Source organism: Clarias gariepinus, chromosome 25 (assembly GCF_024256425.1).
Source record: "Clarias gariepinus isolate MV-2021 ecotype Netherlands chromosome 25, CGAR_prim_01v2, whole genome shotgun sequence".
NCBI lineage: Eukaryota > Metazoa > Chordata > Actinopteri > Siluriformes > Clariidae > Clarias > Clarias gariepinus.
This window is the reverse complement of record NC_071124.1, coordinates 2592100-2619004: the sequence shown is the minus strand read 5'-3', so window position 1 is coordinate 2619004 and position 26905 is coordinate 2592100. Positions and strand designations below refer to the sequence as shown.

At 37.0% G+C, this 26905-nt stretch overlaps 1 protein-coding gene across 1 annotated transcript in view; it reads left to right on the top strand.

Annotated features, from left to right (window-relative positions):
• cdh12a (cadherin 12, type 2a (N-cadherin 2)) overlaps positions 1-26905 on the top strand; it is a 71720-nt gene that overhangs the window by 12929 nt on the left and 31886 nt on the right. Inside the window, exons 2-5 of the mRNA XM_053486965.1 lie at positions 10629-11004; positions 17746-18040; positions 25123-25242; positions 25717-25884. Of these exons, the coding sequence (XP_053342940.1) occupies positions 10786-11004; positions 17746-18040; positions 25123-25242; positions 25717-25884 (802 nt within the window). The 5' untranslated portion in view covers positions 10629-10785. The remainder of the gene's footprint in view (positions 1-10628; positions 11005-17745; positions 18041-25122; positions 25243-25716; positions 25885-26905) is intronic.

The following is a 26905-nucleotide window of genomic DNA, read 5'->3' as shown; positions in this document are numbered from 1 at the left end:
TAATTAGAGGTTCCTGTCGCTCGTTGTAATGTACACAGGTTTATTAGAGTAAACATAACATAAACAGATGAATATGTTCTTAACAGACATGATTTAGATTATCACACACTACTCGTTTTAGTACAGAATTTATAGCGTCAGGACGCGTCGTTAAGTTTTTAGTAATAGTTAAAAGGTTAAAGCTAAAACTAATCTGATCAGCTTTATTGTAATCAGTGATATTATTATTTCAGATTGAAGCCCACGTACATGTTTGTCTGTCTGTCCAAATCCAGGGTGTTAAAATTCACTTATACCACTTCAGCGCTGTTATTTTAGTCAAAGTGAAAATATGAACTAATCCCAGTCAAAATATTCACTTTATCTTTTCTAATTAATATCTATTGGTGCAGGTGTTCGTTTACATTGAGGCAGTAGCGCATTAGTAGATTATTTTTAATAGATAATTACATCCAACACATACTGTAAGGGTTCATAACATCCCTTTTACTCAACATTTAGATTTGTGTGATGCTATGAGAAAATCTGGCTGGACAGACAGACAGACAGAGAGACAGACAGACAGAGAGACAGACAGTAAGGAGACCAGAGGTCTGCACTGAGATTAAGATCTTACTGGACTCGATAAAATAAACACCACATTCACATTCACATTTACACATTCATTTAACTAACATTAACACACACACACATGCAGTACACTGTGCTGCTCCACCATTCAGTCATTCTGGTCCTTTATCCTCAGTAACTGCCTGGTCAGGGTCACAGCGGGTTAAGCTCCCCTACACGTTTCTTTTTATTCTAGGAAATAAATCAAACCTAATTTGGTGTAAAGTATCGCAGGCAGGTAAAGAACAAGGTAAAAATTTTAAACATAGCAGAACAAAATAATGAAGTATTTGTGTAAATAAAGAATCCCTGTAGGAATCGCATGTGGAATTTAATTAATTGAGTGGGAATCAAATTTTGGGAGAAAGAATCACCTAGAAATCATAAAAAATATATATATTATTTTGTGGGAATTGCAAAGGAAAATAAACAAATTGTGTGCGTACTGTATAATGTGTAAAAAGGAATAAATGTGTAGGAATTATGTGAAAATGAATGAATCATCTAAAAATTGCATGAGGAAAATCTATGAATGTAGAAATCACATTCAGAAATAATGAATCATGCAGGAATCAAACATAAGGATATGTAAACTGTTTAGGAATCACTTGCGGAAATAAACAATCGGCCAAAACACAGTATTGGTGCTGATTTTAAATTTTTATGTTTTATATACATATAATACAGAAAGTGTGTCAAAGAAGCTGCTTCTGAAGTTAATGCATAAAAATTTTTAAGTTGCTAACTTCAGCCGTTTTAGACAGATGATTTTATATGTGTATCAAAAATGGGCATTATTCAGTGTTATACTGTCTTGCTTCAAACAATATTTATTTAGAATCCAAATTATGTATATTTCTTTGTAAGTATTGATATTTAAACTGGTGTAATCTTCTAAACATATGGCCTGTAAACCTTGTTGCTTTAATTGGTATTTGGCAAAAGCTTAAAAAGCAAAAAAATCTGTAGTGTCCGTAACCATGTCAAATTCATGTTGCAATATCTTAATAATTAAGCATTTTATAATAATAACATTTTTCATGTTTATGTCTTTTTATGTGAAATTTAAATTGGCCGAGTTTAATCTGAATGACAGAGCACTAAAAACGAGTGATAAAGTCCATATTTCTAATACAAACTTCATTACACAGGAAAATTAAAACAAATCTTTAAATGCGAGCGGTGGATGGGCGGCCACTTCTTCTTGAGTCTGATCTCATCAGCTTTGCATAAAATTTTTTCATTGTCTCCGGACGTACTGTAGTGTTGCATTCCTCCGTTTTACTTTATATCACCATCTCAGCACAAGAACAATGGGATTCTACACTTCATAGCGTGCCACGATCTTAGCTCGCTTCTAAACAGTCAAAAGGTCGGCCATCTTTGCTTACGCTGCATGTGCTGCCTCTCGCGGCTGATGCGCGTACCATCGACGCGAGAAATATGAAATCCTTTTTACTATGGTCTATTTATGACTCCAGTGATACTACAAGTTCTGTAGCTATTACATATTGCTGAGTTCGTTTTCACCCACACTGTACACACTGTACAAGGGCATGAAATTGTATTTATAATATCTGTACGCATGTTTATAAAAAATGAAGCATGGATCGGAAGATAAGAAGCATTAGGTATTATGAAAAATAGTGTAAAATGATCCTATTTGAAAATTCACTTTTTCATCTAAATGAGACACTTTTTAGCACCAATACCATGTTGTTGTTGTTGTTGTTGTTTTTTCCGGAATCACATTCAGATGAAAACAATGAATCATACAGGCATCAAACACAAATACGTTAATTATGTGGGGATCATGCGGAAATAAACGATTCTTGTAGGAATCACAAGTGGAAAAAATGAAAGGTGCTGGAATCAGACATGAACATTAATTAATCAAGTACAAATAATGTGAAAGTGAATGAATCATGCAAGAACTGTGTGTGACAAATCATTTAAAAAATCACTTAACCCTGTGAAAACATTCCATGTAGAAAGAAATGGATTAAAAAAAAAAAATTCAAGCCATTATAACAGCTGTGTGTGTGTGTGTGTGTGTGTGTGTGTGTCTGGATTATACAAAGCTGAAACTGGAGTGATGAATCTGTCAGAGCCACAGTGTAGAGCTGACATTGCTGTTGTTCCTCCATCTGGGTATTTTCCAGAGTTTTCCAGGGACATTTTTAACATCCACTCCGGGTCATAACGTGCCACGGCGCTACACGGCTACTCTGTATAAACACTGCCACAGCTCTACATTCCTTTTGATTTAATGATGCTTTTAAACCTCCAGTAAACCCACATCTATATTAAACTCCGCTCCATAAACCCAAGAAGCTCAATCCATAGCTGTCACGCCGGCGCTTGTGTCACTGTTTGTTACCACGTCACATGATTAGCGTCATGTTAATCTTATTAATAAATGGTAATCCTGATGCACATGTAATCTTTTGGGTTTTAGTTCAACATTTGAAGTAATGAAATAATTTGGGAGTATCCTGCGAGAATGCGGTAAATCGTATATAATCATTGATCGCTGCGACTTTCCTTTTCTCCTCTCTGGTGTTTCTGGACAGCACTGAAACTCGGAATGGCTTTTCTGTCCCCTGGGCCGAGCCATCCTCCACTCCCACACCCAGATTCTCAGCTCACTGGTCTGTGCCAGCATCAGAAATGGCTGGATGGATATTAACTCCTGTTTCACCCAAAGCTCACATACAGGGAGCAGAAATATAACCCGAGTTCATGTAAATAACATCAGGAGAGGCAGATAAAACCCAAGTGAAAGGAATCATGTGAAACAGAAACCAATCGGAATGTGTTAAAATCACAGAAAGGAGTAAATGAATAAATAAATAGATCATGTGATCATTTTTAAAAAAATGCATATGAACATAACAATGTGTGAAATGGTTGTGAGAGAGATCGTACAGGAGTTGTGTTAAAGAATAATATGGAAACAAATGAGTCAAATATATATATATATATATATATATATATATATATATATATATTTATATATATATATTTTTTTTCAAATCAGGTAAAAAATAATGATGGTTAAAAAAACCTTGTATTAAAAAATTATTTAAAAAAAGAAAAGAAAAAGAATTATACGTTTTATGTACGAATTGCATATAAAAATAAATAAAATGTGTAGAATATGTGAATCTTTTAATACATTATAATAATTATTTATTAATTATAAATACATTTCCAACGTAGAAATCTTCTGTAATCCTAATCAGGTGAAAAGTATTAAATTATGTAAAAGAGATGATATAAGTAAGAATCCTGTAAATAAGAAAAAAATGTAGTAAGTATGGATCACGTGAAACTTGTTTACACTTAATACAGTAAACAGGTTATGGGAGAAAGTCATTTGATCCTGTGTAATTACAAAATATTTTTTGTTTGTTTGTTTGTTTGTTTTAACTTACTCACTCACTCATTGTCTATACCACTTTATCCTGTATACAGGGTCGCAGGGGGTACGCGGCGGGGTACACACTGGATAGTGTGCCAATCCACCACAGAGCACACACACTACAGGCAATTTGGAAACAGCAATGTATGTAATTATGTAGCAATCTGTATGTCTTTGGACTGTATGCAGACAGAGATAGGAATTGAACCAAGACCCTGGAGGTGCAAGGCGACAGTGCTAACCACTACATCACTGTGCCACCGTTTATTTTTAATTTTTTTTTTTTGGAAATCATGTAAAAAGGACTAAATTATTATGTGTAAAAATTATGGAAAAAAATGACTTGTGTGTTAAAAGTGCACATGACTTTTTCACAAAAAAAGGTAAAGTGAGAAAAAAAAAACAGAAAAAGAAAACCTGAGAACGCTTTTAAACATGTTTGCCAGGTGTGTAAATACACCAGCACAATTCTCACTCTGTTCCACTGGGGTTTAATTTTGGATATAAATATGAGTTCTAGGCCTTTAGAGGAGCACATGTGCATGTAGTCATTTGCTTTTCACCTTGTTGAATGTGACAGCAGCGCAAATAAACTGCACGGTGCTTCATGTCACGTACTAATTAAGTCTCTTAAGAGCTGTTGACGAGCCTGGCTTCGAAAAGGTCAGTAAGCTCTTCAAACACAGAGACCAAGAACACTTTAATGCATGTGATATGTTTCTTCTTCTTCTTTATATATATATATAAAAAAAACAGAAGGGCTTAAAGGAAGACGACATTGACGATGTCCTTCGCTCCTATAGAGGGACGCAGCCGGGTAGCAAATCTCCAGCCCTTGAGAATCTGCTAAACGCTGCACAGACCTCGCTGCTGATTGCTGAACAGTGTTTCCTTCCTGCTTGACAATAATCTCAGACAGGATCTAATCTCTGCGTCAGATTTTCTCCCAGCTTCAGGTTTTAGCGCGGATTTGTACTCTGCATCTAAAGCTTGTCGTATCCATGTATTTTACACGAGTCCAGGATCAAATTACGCTGCAGTTCTGAGACCAGCGTGGCCCGAATGTGTCCCTTCCCCTGAAAGACTCGCAGTGAAAAATGAGCGAAGAGAGGAGTGCGGCCAATACGGCCGTGTGTTAATAATAATGAATGATGTCGTTAAAAGACAGTCTCTTCGCTCCATGTCCCTGTAGGTTTAGAAGTCGTAGTATTCTCTTTTTATGCCACAGTGCTGGACTCTGACTGGTGGTCATTAACTTTTAAAATCTGTTCTATACTAAGAGCTCATTCACAGGATCCAGGCTTCATGTGACCGCTTTTAAATTCAGGGGAAAATGGAAGGAGTCTCCAGTGTCAGCATTATATTGCTCAAAATTTTCCAACATCTGAAAGACAGAGTAATTTATTATTTAGTACTTTTTATTATGTTATTTTCTTTAATTATTATTATTATTAATATTATTATTATTAACTTAAAAAAAGTGCCTGGTGAGAAAAAAACGACTATCAAACTGAGGATGCAAACTTGTTGCAGCAGATGCAATTTATAACGAGCTGCTCTTTAATTAAACAGTATCACACTCTGTATGGGATAGGGGGTAGCTCAGTGGTTAAGGCATTGGACTACGGTTCGGAAGGTCCCAGGTTCAAACCCCACAACCACCAAGTTGCCACTGTTGGGCCCTTGAGCAAGGCCCTTAACCCTCAACTGCTCAGATGTGTAATGAGATAAAAAAAAATGTAAGTCGCTCTGGATAAGAGCGTCTGCCAAATGCCTAAATGTAAATGTAAATGTATCACTAATATTACTTTTATACAACAGAAAAACACCATTTATTATCAAGAGGTTATGATTTTTTATTTTTTTTTTTATCAGTTATTTTGCTCCATCAACACATATCCGTTCCTGGAGAAACTAACTAACCGCGACTGGTGGAGCTGGCAAACGACAGTTAACGAGCGATAGTTAGTGTAAAAAACAGGAGGTAAAAGTAGTTTTTTACACTCTTAGCAGTGCACTGTAACCAAAAGGTGTGCAGAATAAACCATGGAGGTGGTGGACAGTCCTGAGAATCTTACCTGATTTACTTTATATTTCCACTTATTTCATTTTTTTTAGGTCGTATCCCTAATAGTGGTAAATAGAAAGCTAGTGCACTATGTAGGATGTAAAATCCCTTGTTCCACACACCAAGTAGTGCCCTTGATCAGGGGTTAGAGAGGGATTTGAGATTCTTTGATTGATTTTGAGTTAAAAGCTAGTTAGCTTTGTAGCTAAGCGTTAGCCATGAACAGAACGACACGGATGGTTCAGAGGCGATTCAGAAGGACTTAGAAGTGATTACTGCAGAGACGGCGTGTTGTTTAAGACGACATAACGTTATCAGATGTGTGTTGTTGCTAGCCTAAATGAATCAAAAACGTTAATGAATGATGTAACCGGCGTGACTTTGAATAGGATGTAAGCAGACAAATTAATGAAGAACGAACATGAGACAGGTGCACACCCTCAGGTAACACACCGATCACAAAAGAGGAGAAAGAGACAACACTGCTGGAGGAATTTTTTCATTAGAAGCCACATCCACTTCAGAGTTTAAATTCAAACATACAGATTACACACACTTGTACATTATACTGTACACACAGCTGTTGTGTTTGTTTTTGCGATTGCGCTTCTAAGCCTGTTTTACTGTCAAATTATTTGTTTTTTCCGTTTATGATTTTGCGGGGTTGCGTTTTTATTTTCTCATTTTGTGCTGTTTGTTTATTAAACACTCTTCAGCTCAGATGAGATTTTGCATAGCTGGTGTGTTAGGATGGTTGTATAACAGTACGTCACATATATCGTGTGTTCATCACCCGGCACGTTTGTCATTGTACGTACAAAGGAATTAATCAGCTCACAATTACGAGTGAACCCCGCACTAAATCATGCTTATGAAGTGAGACACAAACACTCCATGTCCTCCCCGGACGCTCTAATCATTCACTTGGCGGCGGACGGCCAAGATGGTGAAGTGCTAATAATAAAAAATGCACTCTTATGAAGCCAACAGTCTGTTTGTTCTGTCTCCCCCTGGATTACATCTTCATTTTAATCATATCTGGTGACAAAAAAAAAGGCCATATTTTCAGGGAAACGCAGACGTTAATTTGCCGATTCGCACCGTCGCCGTCTTGACTGTGTGCCAGAGGCAGCATATGTCACCGCCGCTGACTCGATGCACGCTAATCCCTGCTCGCTAGCTTGATTTAGATGAACTTCCACGAGAAAGATGTTAGCTGTTAATTGGAATCGTGTTTAATTAGAGTTCCGGTGTTTTAAGATGCGTTTATGTCATTGTCGAATCCTGTATTCTGATTGGTCGAGAGGTAATAAAGGTTCTAGACAGGTGCGCAGCTTCAAATCACGGGTTTAGTGTATTAACATGCACATGCTAAAACGTTCATCTATAGCGCATAAACAGAACGTGTTTTATATATATATAATGAGAATAACGAGAGACTGGTGGGGGAACGAGTGTTTATAGGTGCTATAACTTATGGAAATTAACTTTGCTTTACCGATGTTTTATAGCACCAAATTAACAATAATTGGATTAAAAAAACATATGATGTTGTCTAAAAGAAATAAAACAGCTTATTGCACCAGCTTGTTGTTAATTATTCCCCTCCTGTATCATGTTTTATTCCTTGCACATGGACATTACAGCAGCTTTTTTTTCTTTGTTTCCTTTTTTAGCCTCGTGTAACCCGACATTATTTCCTTTAACGTCTCAACTGAATAAAATCTCAGGAATATTAAGGAAACTCATTTGTTTCCTTTTAATCTCGCATTGCGTGGGTGTGCTGTCAGCTCCATTTCTCCAACAACCCTTTTGCTTACCTCGTAACTTTCTGCTTAGCCGCGAGCTTCTGGCTAACAATAGCCTCTTTTTCTTTAACTGAATGTGACAGCGCAGGTTCAGTGATTCGGCCGGCTGCGGCGTCCTGAAACGCCGAATGTTTATTCAGCAATAAGCAGCTTAGTCCTGTAACTACTCCAGACTGCTAATGCAAAGCGCCCTGAAGCGCTTTCCTGTTATTCACGCTTCGGCATAACAATGCACATCTTACACATCAGCCAAGACTGTTTACTCTGAGGGAGCAGTTTATAGAAGCCGACAGATTGAATTCACACTTTGTTTTTGATTGTGTACAAGCTGCAGGAGCTTTATATCAAACCATCATTCTGTGGGTTAGATTTCTGCATGTTTCCGGCTATAATCCTTTTTCACCTTGATGACTTTAAAGGTCCCATGATTTACGTTTTCTTTAACAAAGTAACACAGATCTTAAAGCACTCGTGTGTGTATGTGTGTGTGTGTTAATGCTGCGGCTAAAATACTTTTCAAATATCTTACACATACTTTATATAGCCGGAGGAGGGATGTTTTCTTATATGAGGTCATATCAAGGTGGGATCTAATTGGTTCCTATAAACCCTGGCCAACAAAAATAGAAAACAATGCCAAAAGTCAGGAAATGTAGGCTATAGTCTCTTTTTTTGTACACACACACACACACACACACACACACACACACACACACACACACACACACACAATGGAGACCCATGACATTGTCTAAACATTAATTTTGCACAATAGGTGCCCTTTAAAAATACATCTAAATACTCCCTGGTGTTTTTATTGACATTTTGTTTGTTTGTTTTGATATAAAATCATACAGACTAAATCCAAATGGTCATATTTTTATAGCTACTGTAGCTAATACAGTGTGCATAACCAAAGACAGCTTAAAATACACTGGACAAACCCTCTGTGACGTCACTCGTAGGTTCTCTGAAAAGCAATTTTGAAGCTCGGCTGTGGTCAATCGGCCACGCCCCTAATTGTGCATAACTTTAAGGTTTAATTTAATTTTATCTAATAAGTTACATAAAAATTCGCCCCATACAGTTGTCATGAATAGGAAATCTAGCCATGGAGACTAAAACCATTATTTTTTTGTACCAGACTGTAAACGTTTATTTCTGGCTCCAGGAGGATTGCCTCACTTTTAGAGCCGGCTCCTAGTGGTCGTTTGAGTAACTGCATACTTTGGAGTTCCAATGGAATCTTTCAATTTTGGAGTTTGGAGGTCACCCCTTGTGCATAACTAGCGAGATTAAATGACTAAACTAAAATATACATGAAATGTCATGAATAAATTTAATAACTGAGAACTGCCATACAACATGCTGTTATAGGAAAATAATGAACAACATGGTTTTGTGATGGAGCCTAGTAACTATAGACATGGAAATGATTGTGCTTCTATAACAGACCTTCATAGAATGTTTTATTCCTCTTGAGACTCCTTACATAAATGCTAAATATTACATCAGTCATTGTTTGAAATCTGTTTACGAAGCCTTCACTATAAAAGTCCCAGTGAACGAGCTGTGACTACAGAAACGCTAACGCATTAGAATGCTAATATAAATCTGTGATTTGCAGCTGCGCGACTGTCAGAAAGTGATTCAGAACGCAGCAAATCGACAGCGTCGTGGTATAATGAGCTGTAAGTTCGTTCTCCTGGGACGCTCCTGTGTTCCTGCGGACGTCCAAACTCAGCTCTGTGACTGTTTGAGGACTGTCATCACTTGCTATTTGAGGCTGTCTGGCGATTAGCAAAACACATTTTCCTGCAAGATTTGTAGCACACTAGATTTGCCTTGAAGTCTTCTTACACCTTTAACTCACTCCTAAAGGGATAGAAGAAAACGTTTTAAATTCACTCCGACAAGCTGTCGTCTGTTAGCTGATTAGCATTGTTGAGTGCCATTTTTTGTCTTTACTGCTTTTAACCACATTAGCATTTTTGAATGACGTTTTCTTCCACTGTTCTTTTGAATCTGGATAATTACAGAGAATGTTCTCCACAGAGAACTGTGCTGACCTGTGTTTTATTTTCACAATTTAATTTTAAACTTCACCCTAATATACCTTCATTTTGTGCGCCAATATGGTCGAAAGGAAAACTAAATTATGCAGTTTTAGAGTGTGTATGGTCTTCTATTATTTTTTTGACCCTGAGCCTCAGTGCTAGATTTTTTTTTCACAATAAACCATCTGCATAATCAAGCTATAAGCATCCCTGATCCTGAAGTACAGAAGGCTCATTTTTAAAGACTAATGCTTTGCAAAAATCCAATACATTACTCTCCTAACGTACTACTGGAGTCCTTCCAAAAAGCTTACGCTGATAAAAATCACTAAATTTGTACCTATTTTTACTTTTCGCACGCCTCCTAATGCTAGGTTCAAGAGTGCAAATTACACTCAAGTTTCCTCAAATTCCTGTTGCACCATAATTCCCAGGGAAAAAAATATACTTATATTCCTGTAAGATTGCATCATGCCCGAGAAGGCAGGAAGATACGCCTTACTGCCTCAAAGACAAAACCAAAATAGGACGTTACAGAAAAGACATCCATTTTTCCCCCCTATACATATGGATGATCCAAACAACCCAATATATCATCCTGGACGTGCTCAGAAATTAGTACCAGGAATGTTCTGATCCATGTAATGTCCTCTTTCCTACAGGTGGAACGCTGGAAAATTTCAAGCAGTCCTGAACCTTCATCAATGTCATCGAAGCACTGTGTTGCATTTTCCCCCGGATTCGGCGATCATCTCTGTTCAGCTCTCAAAATCACTTAGTATTCCAAACTGAAGGTCCATACCCACCGAAACGTTTCCAATGCTCACGGGGAACTGTGTGCTCCTGTTCCTCTGGTATCTCCTGGACAAGAGCTTTGTTTCTCCAATGCACAGGTGGGGAAAGGAGCACCATGGGGGTCTGAGGGAGCACAGGAGGCACGGCATGGCCGGCATCCAAAGAGTCAAGCGAGGTTGGGTGTGGAACCAGTTCTTTGTGTTGGAGGAGTATATGGGATCTGAGCCGCAGTATGTTGGAAAGGTAAACCATGAATCTGACGATCTGTAATAATAAGATTTAATTTTTCATTTTTACGCAGTGAAAACATACTTTGACAGTTGGCCAATAAATCAATGGGGAAATTTAAAACAAATGAAAGAGATAAGGTTGAACAAATAATCTAAAAGTTGGTGGCTTTGTTTAACAATTCAAGTGAAAAGACCTTCAAAGTATTGTCTGTAATGCTAGCTAGTGTTAGTCCAGATGTAGAAAGAAAGTAAGTACATTTACTTTGTTACTATTTGTAAGTACTCTGTACTCTCTGTGCATGTTTTCTCAGTAGTGATGCTCAGCTTAAAACACTCACAGAAAATAAAACAGCAAAGGCATTCATACCTGCAATTTTTTATCCTTGCAGCAGCCAATCAGTCTGACTTTTCTTGTAATAATAAGGCAAATATAATGCCTGACATTAAGTCATATCTGGAGATCTATCTATTTGGTTTGAAGCCACCATCTGATTGGCATGCTAAGTAGAAATGCCCCAGTTTATGTTTTAAGATCTTAAAATGGACAAGGCATATAATTCTGCTCATATAATGATAGAATACAATACAGGCCTAGTCTAATTGAGTGACTTCTTATGATGAGTTTTAGCACCGAGCCTTCCTGCACAAAGCTTGACTTTGCTAAAAGGATAAGCAAGCATTGATTTTAATTTGCCGTGACAAATTTGTCGATGAAGCTGAATCTTTCAGTAAGATCATGTGCATCACTTCACCTCTGATGAAACAGATAGCTATGATCTGAGACATTTGCTTTCCCTTGGGTTTGGATCGGTATCCTACTTCCCACGTCCTTATTAAATTGTTTTCTTAAAATGATCTAACTTTTAATGAGAGTAAATCTGTGAATAATGGTTTGTGAACTTATGTAAAAAAAATGCATGCTGATGCTATTCCACAGGTCTTTCAAATGCGTGGACGCTGGCGAAAATGCAAAGCTCCAAAAGAGAATTTTATCGGCTTGAGCTTGGTGATTGCTTACTGATTTATGTTGACCGCAGTGGTCTAATCGTACATGGGGGACATGCTATTATCCGTTGCTTATGGCAGGGTAACTTGGCGGTATAACTTGTATCCATTGAGAGCATTGATTGTGCATTCAGTGCAAAGGCATTGGGTTAAAGGGATTTTATATTCTCTCAGATGTTCCAAATTGAATATCAAGGCTCGGTTGTTGAGAAAGCCGTATCCTAAGCTTTAATGGGATCACGGTTGAATTGAACCATCACGTCAGGTCTAGTGGAGTCGTGTCAGGGCAGACCAGGGATTGCCGAGCGGTATTGGTAACGTCAGAGCTGTGCGGGCCGGGTTATCAAGTCCTCCTTCACTTTAGCAGAAGAAGCAGTGACTCTTATAAATTTAACCTAAAGAGTTTTACCTAAAGAAACCTCCTGGGAAAATTGCATCAGGACATAATAGTCTTAAAGACGCTTCATTCTTTGGTTGAAAATGAATCAGAGTGTAAAGGAGGTGGTCAGTGCTCGTCTGTAGATCAAAAGACTAAAAAGTTGGCTGACTTAAAGGTGCGGAGGAAAACTTTGAAAGCTATCTCTAATAATTATGGTGATCTTCATACTGCAGAACCTTTGCACAAAGATTTCTGAGGTGTTTCCTTCAATAATGGTGAAGAATGCAAACTTATAGAGCATATAGTTAATTTGAGAAAGAATAAGTATTTATATAATAGCCAGGTTTCACTCAAAAATGAATGACAATAGAGGACAAATCAGTAGTTCAGGAGGTTGAGTTGTGGTGAAGTTGAGGTGGCACTGGTAGTGGTTAGCACTGTGGCCTTTCACCTCCAGGGTCATGAGTCCCACCATGGGTTTGTGTGTGTTTGGAGTTTGCATGTTCTCCACACCCCTGTTGGGCTTCCTCTGGGTGCTCCAGTTTTCCTCCTACAATAAACAGACATGCAGATTAGGCTAATTGGTATTTTCTAATTGCCTGATTGAGCGTGTGTGTTTCTGGGTTAGTATATCCCAGTTGATATCCCTCTGACCCTACTCAAGATGGATGGGTGGATGGATGGATAATTGATAAATATAAGTTTGAGTTTTTTGAATCTCCTTACTGCTGTGTTTTCTTAAAACCACATTTCTGCTTTCATTGCATTTATTCACAAATCTACAGGTTTACCAATTGGACCCAGTCTCCATGTGTTTTATGACCTTCACAAAAACAGATTTTCGAAGAGCTCGAACTTTCTGACAGTCCAAACCATGTAGATATTTCGAATAGCTTTAAATTGATTACATTCTGAAGAATGTGTCTTCTTCCTTTAAAGGTTAAGACACCATTCCCAGTCAATCCCACCAAGTGCCAACACTGCGTGTGTAATTTGTACACGAACACATTAGGATGACATTTTACAGATCTTTCGACTTCAGTCATTTATACTTGAACGGTACATTTTCAGCAATCAGAATGTAAAAAGAAACAGAGTCGAGCGACGCAGCTGTGAAATATGAAACGTGATCAAAGGTGTCACCTTAGTGTGATCCGTTTTCAGCAATCTGAGCATTTTATACAAAGTGATAAGGGATGGGGATAAGGAAGAAGTGAAAAGCTGTAACACTATCCAAGCTGAAAAGAATTTAAATTGTGTTTTTAACAGAAATTCAGCTTTACAGAAACCCTTTATGAGAAGAACATGAAGAAACCTTGAGAGCAACCGAGGCGCTAGATGCTGAAATTACTTTTGTGGTCACTTTCAGGGTTTATTGATATTCTCTGTAGACATTCCTTCAACAATGATGGGTCAAAATATAAACTCAGATTGGTCAGAACGTATTTGTTTCTTTTCAACAGCAGCTCTAACAGGTTTATTTATTTTTAAGGCAAATTTTGGCCTGACATTCGGATATCAATTTGTTTTTTAATCATATACTGTACAACAAATCTTTAAAGAATTTCTCACCTACTGCATATAAAAAACATTGAGATTTTCAGGCTTGTACTTTCGGGATTTCAGAGTTCTTTCAAAGCGTGATTATACTGCACAGCATGTGCAATTAAGTAATCAGTAAATTTGGCCCATGCTGCGAGTTAGATGAAGAGTGGTGGCGGTGGTGCTAGCTTAGTGATTAAGGTCCTGTAAAAGTGACTGGAAGGATGTAAGTTCAAGTTGCAGGACTGCCAGAAAAAAATTTAAAGTATACTTGCACATTGTAAAATCAAATGTGCATATTTACTGTATTATGTACAGTATAATAGGGGTCCTATAGCGTGGACTCCAATTACAGATTTATCCTGAATTATTCCAGAGCACGTTTGAATTCTGGATTCTGGTTTAACGGAGGGTGTTGATAAATTTTCTAGAATCAGTGTCAGTGTTTGTAACACCAAGTTTCCTGATGTTTAGGATAGATGATGTGAAACACTTTGTAGTTTTTTGGTAACATGACAAACTGTGGTTTTATGTCTTTTTAACTTCAACCAAATGAATAAAGAGAGGCTGCTGATGAGATTAGTTTTTTAACTGCTATAACATACAGTAAGTGAAAACATGAACTTCACCTATCCCAAAGAAATGAGGGAATGAGGCAAGGTACTCCCTGGACAGGGTGCAAGTCTCAATATACTATACATACTCTCAATAACTTTACACAGTGTAAGGAAACTGCAGTCCATGGAAGAAACCCACCCAGCCTGGGGAGAACATGCAAACTCTATGCACACAAACAGAAAGGACAGACTTGAGCCCTCAACCCTGGAGATGTGAGGCCACAGTGCTAACCACTAAGCCACCTTGTCGGTATTTTAAAACATGTTAAAAGCCATACATTTGTTGAAAGCTGCACTTCGGATCAATTTTTATTGACTTTTAAGAAGAATAATTCGGATTTCAATCTTTGATTTACACACACCCTAATGTTATGCGAATAATAGAAATTAGAATCTGATTAGAATAAAAATTCATTTTTATTCCTATAGAACACAATCCAGCGCAGAAACTAAATTTCTGTAACCAATCATAATGCAGAAAGTGGGATTCATACGGGCAGACTAATTTCTAGCAAATTTAGGTAGCAGGCAGAACCATTTTCGACATGTTAAAAAGTTATGTTAAATAATCTGAGCATGTAAACACATCCTATCAAATCAGCATCATGGAAACAGTTAAATCTCTAATCTCTAAATCCCTAATTTAATTGATTTCAATTTAATAAAAGACATATTGTCCATGTTAACGTAACCAATAAAACACTCGTAACGAACATGGTTTTTAAGATACTTAAGTAAGTTTTTTTTAAGGCTAAGGTTTTACTTTTTTACTTCTTCTTCTACTTGGAACCATTCTGCCAGAGAGACTTTGTCCTAGATTCAACCTTCCTCCTGCGGGAGGACTGCATCCATAGTCAAATATCCAATACACTCCAACTTGCTCTGATTGAGATGGAAGAAATTAGAGCTGTCGATTCTAATTGCTTAAAAAATCCATAATCTAGGGTCGACAAGGACAGACTCAGCTGAATCAGGCTAAAAACCAGGCTTGAAAACGAGGTGATCAGCTAACACTACTCCTGCTGAGGGTTAGCTGAATCAGGATAACTCTCAGCACGAGTTAAACAGGTTGATCATCGATTACGGAATATAAATGAAAAAGGGTGAGTAATTGCTTTCGTATGAGAAGCAATCAGCCTTTTAAACTAAAGATAGATTATCTCAGTGGGACAATTTGTTCACTCTGCGTGACCTTTCAAATGAAAATTCATCATGCTACCATCATTAAGAGACTACAGCCAGTGTACCCTAAGAACATCTCGCAGGAATGCTCTGACAGTTGACATCCTCAGCAGCACGGCTGGATGGAGAGTGAACGCTGTCTGTTTTTAATTTGCAAGCCAAACCTTAATGATGTCTTTTATAAAAGGTTAACCATATAAATAAAGCAGAACATGGCGCCTGTTTTATGTCCCTGTTATAATTGGAGGAGTGTCTTGTACCATAGAGCCAGCTTGAAGGGCTACATAATGAATTCATACATGTTGCAAAAGGGAGTGTGGATGGATCTTTTAGGCTTTTCTCTTATAAGAATCACATACACCCTGCTGAGATTGAAAGATGCACTTTCTTCAGTGTGAAGTAGCTCTGTCCATTGCCTATGCTAAATTACCCCAAGGTGTGAGTAAGTGTGTGCCTCTGGTGCTATGGTAACGATCTGGCACACCATTTAGGACATATTTACTCATAGAGTTCCAAGGGTAGTCTCTGGATACACTCGGCTTAATGAGGATGAATGTTTGCACAGAGTTTAAACACGAATAGTAAAATGGACACTTTGGTAGTCTATACAAATACACATTGTGTGATTCTTTTTCCATACAATATTGTAAGGCGTGCAAGAATGGCAAAACCTTTTGAATTGGAAGTGAACATGATTGACAATCATGTTACAACACACACTCACACACCCAAACATTCACTCTAGGCTCTTTGTAAACACTAATCAGTCTACACAGCATATCTTTGAGACGAAATCAAAGTAACCAGAGGAAACCGACCAAGCACCACAACACACACCAAGACCGGAGATGAGATTCAAGCCCCCAACCCACCCTATCTATTCTATTTATTTAAGTCCACTAACTTGCCAATTGTTGGATTATGTTGGTCCATCTTGTATGTTTTTTTTTTTCTTTTTCATTTGTGTTTAAAAAGGCTATGTGTGTTTAATTATAACCCCTATCCCAAATATCCCAGTGTTTCAGATTGAAGGTGGCATACTTGGTACTGTTTCACAGCTCCAGGGTCTTTAGTTTAAGCTTGCGTTTTCCATACCCTCCTAATCCCTACATAGTTTCCCAAGGGATCTCCAGTTTCTTCTCATCTCCAAGAAGCACCCCTGTGGGTGGATTGGCTACTCTGAGTTGTCTCTAAGCATCTATGAGTGATTAAATATATATTTAGTAACTTATAGTTCACCATGTCTCAAAAAATTTACTATTTTAATAGTCTTTTCCTGAAATGTGTATACATTTATTTGACTGACTCTCTCAGTCTCCCTCTCTCATATGTGTGTGTGTGTGTGTGTGTAAATGGTACGTTGTGATGGACTAGTATTACATTCAGTATGTTTTTTTTCTGACTCAAAACAAGTTTTCAAGGGGTAGTTTCTAGATCCACCAGCTATAAAGCTATTACTACAGATAAATAATTACATATCCTACAAAGATGCCAAGTGTATTATCAGTATTCTATGCAATGCGTGCATGCTAACAGAAGCGCATGAACCTTCTGAACAAGTAAGTGGAGGTACCTCCTCCTGATTGATTTGGCTGTCTGTTACAAAGCCTGGGGTTTTACAAGTGCTAGGGATTCTGGCCCCCTTAAAAGTCTAATATAGTAACTTGACCATGACAACGTTTTTCAACTGCCATGACATATTTAGGGGCCCCCAGGAATTCAGGGGCCCCTGGAATTCTTACTACACCCGCGCCCCCATTATGGCAACCTTGGCTAGTAGAGATATTTTATTGTTGGAGCATTGTCAAATATTGCAAAAGTCCTGAATTAAGAGTCACTGACTTGCCCCATCTTAACTGTGAATTGAAATGATGGTTAAGGACAAAATCTGATGATGATCCTCGTGCTTGATGAGCCTTGGGCAGCTCATGAATCTGCTCACTTTTAGCTGTAAGCACTTTTTTGTCCTACTTTCCCCTCGGCGTAATGTGATTTCTGCCTAAGTGTTTCATTATGATGAACCTTGCAGCTACACAGTGACCTGGATCGAGGAGATAACTTGGTGAAGTACACGCTGTCCGGAGATGGAGTCGGCTCCATTTTCACCATCGAGCCCAGCACGGGAGACATCCACGCCTTAAGGAGCCTAGACCGTGAGGAGAAGGCATACTACACGCTGAAGGCGCAGGCTGTGGACGTATTCACAGGGAGAGCCCTCGAACCCGAATCCACGTTTGTCATCAAGGTCCAGGACATCAACGACAATGAACCTAAATTCCTTGAGGGGCCATATGTAGCTAGCGTCCCTGAGATGTCACCTGTAGGTAAGTCTGCTGCTTTACATCAGTGTAAATTACAATCTGGCACAGTTATTATACAAAACATCACATGTTCAGACTTTGCCGCATTCAATTTTTTTAATATGAGGTTAAACTCAATTTCTTATCCCAGTCAAATACGACAAAAAAACAAAACAAAGTATTGCTTTCCAGTTATAAAGGTTATAACAAGGTTCACACCGTGAACACTGTAGCTGTGTCCTTAAAGCAGAAATCTTTCAATTGTGTTTTATTTATTCATAGATTTTTTTTATATTTTATTATTATATATATATATATATATTTTTTTTTGCTCCTGCCACCATCACCCTACTTTTGAGGACATTAATGACTTTTCTCTCTCCCTCCCTCTCTCTCTCTCTCTCTCTCTCTCTCTTTTTGTTTTAGCATAAGTTACATTTTGTAAATGAGTCATCATTTGGAAATCTGCTCTCAGTCCCGTTCCTCCTACACATAACTAATGTCAGAGAATCTCATAAAACTACTTTAATGGTTTATTCCTTTGGGGTGTTATCAACCACATACAGAATGTTCTACTATTTCAACTAATATTTTAATTCCCTTTCCACTGCATCCTTTTTTATTTTTTGCAGAAATTCTAAAGGCCAAGGTCCCATTTCCTCCTACACACGGTGTGTAAAAACCTGATATAGATTAATTGCTTCTCCTTTGAGACTTTTTTTCTCTAAAGATCAGATTCAATTATGTATGTACTATTTATATTTCTTCAAATGCCATTTCCCAAAATCGCCTTGCTTCTGTGTGGCATATTTGTGCTTGATGATGAAGCACAAAAAGATGAATTTCTCCAGAATTTTTGCCTCAAGACAACTTTGTAAAGTGATAGGATTTGGCCTCTCTGTTCTCTCCTCCACTTTTTTCATTATAGCACGGCTTGGTTCAAAGGAAAGGTCTCACTTTTAATCCTTCAGGCTTTAATCTTGAAAGCAGACACTGTCCATAAGCATTTCATTTATTTTCTTTTTTCTGCAGCATATGAATATTTGGTGTTTTATGACTAGATATAAATGCCTGCTCCTTTTGATTTACTTTCTATATTTTCTTTTATACAGCAGTTTGCTCATTAGTGATTTAATTGAAAATTATAATATTAATTAATTTAATTAATTTATGTATAAATAAAATTTCAGGCAAAGGCTAATAATTATTAGTTTTTGCTCAGCACCTTCTATCACTTCATAAGCGTGTGAGTGCTAACATTAAGGTTATCGAACCTGGTTGATAATCTTAACTAAGGCACTAGTAGAGATGTGCGATTTAATTGATTATACAATTTAATTGATCTTTCATTGAATATTTGGGTCTGTTTTAATTTTCTAATTGATTTAGCCTTTTTTTTTAACTATTTGAGTACATTTCCATTTGAGTACAGTACATTAGTGGTCTAAAAATTGCTATATTTATTAAAATATTCCCCAAATAAATAATTCAATCTTGCTAATGTAATTTGCACATTATTTTATAGACCATTGGCACATTAATGCCACCTACTGGACTGGAGTGTGGAGCAGGCATTTGTCAGAACCAAAAGAGTATTTTTACAAAAAAGAAAAACACAGCCTTTTAATGTTTAATTAATACTTTTAGTAGATTTTACTACCTTAGCCCCTGTAATGAATATAAAATATATCTGCTTGAGACAATTCAGGCAAAAATAAAAAATATTGCTGTAAGAAGTTAATCAAATTTAATCAACAAAATCGAACAAACTAATCTAATCAAAATTGACACCATCAATAATCACCAATTCATAGATTTATTTAAAGCTAGTAAAACTGTCTAATAGATGTGGTTTACATGATAGTTACTGTAGTGTTGGCTAGAAAAAGTTTGCAACATTATCTATAAAAAGAAGGAAAAATAAAAGTCCTGTTTTTGGCCAAAAGCCTGAATCCAGAACCGTATGTATTTAAAGGTCTAAAGTACGGCAAATGCTTAAATATTAGATGTCTTCAAGAACAATATAAGAACACTGAACATTTCCCTTTGTATCAAAACTGCTGCTGTTCCATGCAGAGATGAGATGATTTCCTCCTTTAGTGCAGCTGATTGTGATTCACACACTGACTTGATATGAGCCCAAGGCAGAAGGTTTCACATGCTTAGCTGTGTCTCTATTTAATTTTTTTTTTTTATTATTAATATCAAAGCCATCGAGGGTCAAAAATAAAAATGAAAATGAGACATTTTATGCAAAGAAAAATGCTTTTAGGTTCAGACCTCTGGGCCAACCTGTATTAGACACTATACTGTATTTTAAAAATCTTTACCTACACCCTAATCCATATAGTGATAATATATATTTTGTTAAAATATTAATGATTGGACGTATTTTTAAACACACTCTATCATTGACCGTTCTGCAGCAGCTCTCCGTGTCACTCTCTCTTCCAGGGAAATGACCTGAAGGTTCGTTATTGACCCACTTCTTCATTTCCCGTGAGAGCACTCGTCTGGCAACTGAGCTCCATGTCTTGTTGGTCATATGCTCGCTTCAATGTATTTTTGGTACCAATTTGAGTTTTTCATTTTAATTTTTTTTTTCAGGGTGAAGGGATGTTTTGAGGACAGGGGCTCAGTGTATCGACGTAACAGCTAGAAAACCCCACTATTTTGGAGATATATATATAAAAAAAAAAAAAAAAACGCTTTTACAGCGTAATAAAGCTTGGTTGAAATTCTAAGACTAATTTAGAGACAAGGTGTGGAATGTTATTTATCTATAAACTCCAATACCATTCCACTCTGTAACATTCTATACATGTCTCTTTCGAATTAAGAAATGCAACCTCAACCTTATGTAATCAATAAATGCTTAAATGGAAATAATGACCTTTCAACACAATAAACGACCAAAGATACTTTTTTGAATCATTTAACAATGAAGTCATTAAAAATCATTGCTACAAAAACTAAAAATTATAAATACTCTGTTAGGGGTTATATTCCAATATATTTAAATGTGATCAGGTTTGCCATAAAACTAATGTCAATAACTAATAAGAAAACTAATAACCATATAAATGGCACAAGCCTAAATTTCTGTAAGCGCAATTGCAATAACGATCCTTCCGTGTACAATCTTCCAAGCTCAGCAATTTCCCATTTCATATTAAGAATGTTTCACAGAATACGTCTGCACATTCCCAACAGGCAAAACAATACGCTGAAATATTGCTAAATAATTATTAAACTGGGAAATTGCTGAGTTTGAAAGCACACAATTAAGGGACGTGTGGTTTTAAAATAGTGTTCAGGTGGAATGACATTTCAGGACTTCCTGTCTTCCTCCCAGAGGAGGTCTGTAGTAATTATGATCGATTTGTATGAGATAAGCTCTCTCTGTAGCTTATAAATCACAAACAGGACTGTCTTTGTAGTGTACACTCAAGTGTTATGTGTACTGAATATTAATACGTAAAAAATACAAGCTGATTGTTTGGGGATTTATTATTAGTGCTGTAAGTGTTGTGAGAGAGAGCGGGACTAAACATTAGCAGGTCATCACTTACTGTAAATAATGTAAATAAAAATATTAAAAATAGGAAGAAGAAGACTATGAAGAATCTCCTAATTTCTCAGTCTACATGTAGTATTTTATTATTTTCCATTTCAAACACTTTGTGTCTTTATCCTGAACAAAACAGCGCAGAGTATTTATTGTACCAACATGTCATCTGAGATGTAACATATTTTACCTGAAGCTTGCTTTATTTCCGCTGCTCACTTTATAGAAGCTTTAATACTGAGAAAATCTTTTTAGATTCAGGAAACACTGCCCTTAATAAAACAGTGAAATGACAGATTTAAACTAAATTCCCAGAGATACTCCTCTGTGCAAGTCTTGAGCTACCACTTGTTTTTTTAAAAAATATTTTTCTAGGAAAATAAGATCATACAGGTTCAGTGATTAATTGAAACATAGGCAAACATGCCCTTACCCACTACCTATTCAACTGCTTGTTAACACAAATTTCTATTAAGCGAATCACATGGCATGACTCAATGGCATGTAGACATCTCCCGGGTTTAAGTTGTCTGGGTGAAAATGCCTTATTGATACCAGAGGTCAGAGGAGAACGGCCAGACTGGTTCGAACTGATAGAAGGGCAACAGAAGTTTTAATAACATCTTGTTACAACCGAGGTCTGCTGAAGAGCATGTCCAAATGCACAACTCGTCAAACTTTAAGGCAGATGTTCTAAAGCAGCAGAAGACCACAACGGGTGTTGCACCTGTTAGATGAGAATCAGACAATAGAAGATTGGAAAAACTTCACCTGATCTGATGAGTCTCGATTTCTGCTGTGATGTTTGGTTAGTTGAGTCAGAATTTGGCGTAAGCAACATAAATGCATGGATCTGTCCTGCCCCATATCGGACTGGTGGTGGTGGGGTGACAGCGCGGGGGAGATTTTCTCGGGACACTTACACTTTGGGCCAACGTATTCTTCAATACTGCCAGAACTCTCTTAGGTAAGCTCTGTTCCCCAGGCTTCTTGACAGCCATTCCAGAGCTCTTCCTTGGATGCTTGCTGTCTTTTGTTCTGTTCTTTGTCAAAATAATCCCACTCTGCTTCAATAATGTTGAGATGTGGTACTTAGGGAGTCCAGTCCATGACTGATGGTGTTCCACTGTGGGACTTTCCATCCAGGTATTCATTTACTGCATTGCCAGTGTGTTTGGAAGACTACATAAAAAAAAAAAATAGAAAGATATTCTGGCTCTTTGGAAACAAAATAAAAATGATATTTTTTGCCAAATTCTTGGTATTGGTTTATGGCAACCAATTAAAGGTTTAGTAAAAAAACAAAAACAAAAAAAACAATAGAGTTGACTTTAGATAGTCTAAAAGCAAATTACACAAAAAAAAAATGTTTGCCGTAACAAACAGAAGTGGCAAGTAAGAAATGTAACTTTAACAATGTTACTGTAAAGTATTTTTACTAATGTATGAAAGTGCTTATTGGTTAACGCACCAAAGTGATTAACTGTTACCTGGGTGAGCGATCCCGCCCTCTCAGTCCCCGGCCTCAGGATTCTTCTGGCTCCTTGAACAGGTTCACTTCTTACAGTAAGCTAACCTACTGAGCAAAGGGGTTGTGAACTCTTACATGTTTGGTCTCTGTTTCACATCAATAAGAGCATCAAGTTCTTTTAGACAATGATGTTATAATGTTTTGGCACATCCTTTAACCTTCTTGTCTTCTGTACGCTTGCAGTAGACACACATTTATGTGTTAAGGCATACATTGTACATTAGACCTGCATTATACAGAGTAGGAATGGTAGCTCGCAACTTGTTTAACTACAAATGTAATGAAAGACGATAACAATGCCACTCGCCATTTGTTTAATTCATGTCAAATTTAATGTCGTTATCAACGCGTCATGGCTTCATGTCCACAGCCTCCTTTCCATTATCTTTAGTAACTTAATCATCTCTAATATTATATATTTTTTCATCTGCCTTTGTGAAAAAAATTTTCTTTGGTTGATTTTATTTTTTTTTTCCTATTTCAAGACATTTTACCAACCACTACAGAAACCTTTTCTAAAGTTAATCAATGATTTATTTTTAGCATCAAAAAAGGCACAGCTTCATTGAAATAAAACTAGAGGCACAGCTGAGCGGCTGCTCGTACCCCTGTAAGGCGCCTCTTTTTCAACAAAGCTGAATGTTACTCTACATTCTAACTGTAACGTCCTTCATCTACATTAAACCCTTACACACTCTGTCCAGCCTTGTCTAAACCAACCAGCCAAGTCTTTAATATGACTCTTATTACAAAGCTTAAATAAATCGGCCTAAAACATTTTATCTTTTGTAATGGCTACAAGGTTTCATGAACTTGTAAACTATCTGAACACAGTCAATGAATTGTACATTTATTTATCCGTTATTAATGTTTACTTTCATTCTGGCGACATTTTGATATATGACATTTTAGATTTTTGCAGAAAACAAATCTCTCCCAGACTCGCATATTCATGTTGTCAACAGCATCAACTTCAACTGTGCCTAAACTACTGTAAAATACTGTTTATCAGGAGCTCGGTCACAGAAAACCCAGGCTCTTTGTGGAGTACAGTACTTGTATTTTTGTTCTTAACATACATTTTAGAGCATGCACATACTGTACTGTACTGCTTCTACTTTAGGGAAAAAAATTAAGTGCTACTTTTACTTGTAATGGAGGTATTTTTTAGGCAAGTACCTGCACTTTTACTTGAATTTTGAGTTTGTGTTCTTTTGCTACCTCTGGAAACGAATGATTTTGATTAGGAATTCTTAATTACCAAATAATTACTCAATTACCAAGTAATTTATAGTAGCTACTGTACCAATGCTTGCCAATATGGGGCAAAGATTTAAGACTTCTTAAATAAAAGCTCTATAACCACTTAATACAAAATTTCTAAATTTTTCCTTGAGTTAATATTTGGTATATTTCTTGTTTATTAAATGAAGTATAATATTCTGTGATATGTTAATATTTAAATGTCAAGGAAAAATATGCAATATGATAAAGTTGTATTTTATTAACAGCTGAATGATAAAACTTGCCATGCAATTTTCTTATTAAATGACATTTATAATTATATTCCTTTTGGCAAATTCGTTTTCCTTTTTTTTTTGTTTCAATTAGCGATTTATGTGTCAGTTATAAATACATTATTTCTAAGTAATCTGTAATTATAATAATTTATAATGATAATGATTAACTATTATTTTAATTATTACCAGTAATACTTGCATGTAGTATACTGAACATAATATATCCCAAAGCTTTAAAGTTTATCCCAAATACTTTTCGGAAACAATTTTATTTCACAAAGTTGAAGTTGAGAAGATAAAAGACATTCAAACATTATTTTCCTGAAAATCAGTTTGTCTGTTGCAGCTTGATTTGTAATCGGAGCTAATTTCGCACCACATGACGATCGGTTGTAAATTGTTTATCAGGTTCTGATTACGCAGATGCTGAAGAATAACACAACTTGCAAATGATTTCTAATGAACTCTGGCATGTGTGTTTGTACAGGCACGTATGTGACGCGAGTCACAGCCAGCGATGCAGACGATCCCACGTACGGGAACAGCGCGCAGATCGTTTACAGCGTTCTACACGGCCAGCCTTACTTTTCTGTAGAACCCAAAACCGGTACGCACTGCTACAGCATCTACTTTAACACATCATAAACACAAGCCCGTGTCTGTGGCCGGCTATAATTATGAAGCGTAATTATAGTGTTTTGCTGCTCGATGTCAATAAGTCTGGATGTGAGATGAAAAGCCTGCATGGGGTTTCTGATCATCTTCCAAATTCCAAGTCTAGAAATAAACATTTCTGTGTTTCGTGTTGGCATTTTGTTGAGCTGTTTTTTTTTTTTTTTTTGATCAAAAGGTGCTCCCTGTGAGACGGAAACTATTACAGTTGATTAGCCTTTAGCATAATGTCAAGCGCTCACCTTTTATGTCTCAGCTCTTAGGGACATTGATTAATGAAGAGCTATTAAAAACACGTATCTGTCCATCTTTGCTCAGCCACCAGAGGAAAATTGATTTTGCGTAAACTGCAGTTTGATTCGTAGCTGCTCTACATCATTCCCTTCTCCGTCCTTCCTTGTGTGCTCAGGTGTGATAAGAATTGCGTTACCCAACATGGACCGGGAGATCAAAGAGTCGTACCAGGTCATGATTCAGGCCAAAGATATGGGCGGACAGCTGGGGGGTCTGGCTGGAACCACCACCGTCAACATCACCCTCACCGATGTCAACGATAATCCACCGAGGTTTGCTAAAAGTACGTCACGTCACCTAATTTAATATAGTTTCTTTTACACAGCCATGTTATTTAAACTCAGTACACATACAGTATGTGTGTTATTTGTCATGTGATAAATCTGATTTCTGTGGGAATCGTCATGGAGTTTTATGGGTTATCTATTGAAGTTACTTGATTGTTTTCTTTGCTTTGTTTCTTTTGCTTGATTGTGTAAAGCTGCTTTGCGACAATATCAATTGTTAAAAGAAATTACCAAATACAATTGAATTACATTGAAAAAGCTAAGCTTACTAGCATCTAACACGAGGCTAATGCACGAAAGCCTCTAATCAAGGGCACTACTTGCTGTGTGGAACAAGGGATTGTGGAACGCCCTACGTTGCGCAATAGCTTTCCATTTAACGCTTTTTTTTACGGTTTTCGACCCTGAAACCCTAATAACTAAGCTGATAGTCTAAATCGGAATAAGTGGTAATATAAAGTAAATCTGGTAAGTGTCTCAGGCCTGTCCACCACCTTCATGGTTTATTTAAAACTAATTTCACCCCTGTTAATTACGCTAACTGTTGGTCGCCAGCTCCGCCAGTCACGGTTGGTTAGTTCCACCAGGTGCAGAACGAAATGAGTTGGCAGAACAAAATAGTTGGGTAAATATCTTCAGCAGAACAACTGAATCACAGCCGTGCTTATATTCAGTACAACAGCACCACCTCAAGTGCGATATTGCTTAATTATTTGTGAGAATTTGGGAATTTCTGAGTTCCATGGTAATATTTCATTGGTTTCATTCAAGTTGCATGTTTAATTACAATGGAAATCTTAATGGAAGCTTATGGGTTATTTATTGAAACATTACAAAATAAATACTATTTTTTCTTCTTCTTGATTTTAGCTGGTTTTCCATTGGGATATTTAAACATTGTGAGTTCTTACTGGAATTTAATAAAAATTTGGATACACAGAGTCTATCTATAGGAATAATGGAATGCGGTCTGATACCTTTGAGGCACTTGGTGAACACTTGATGAGTTCTCCTCTG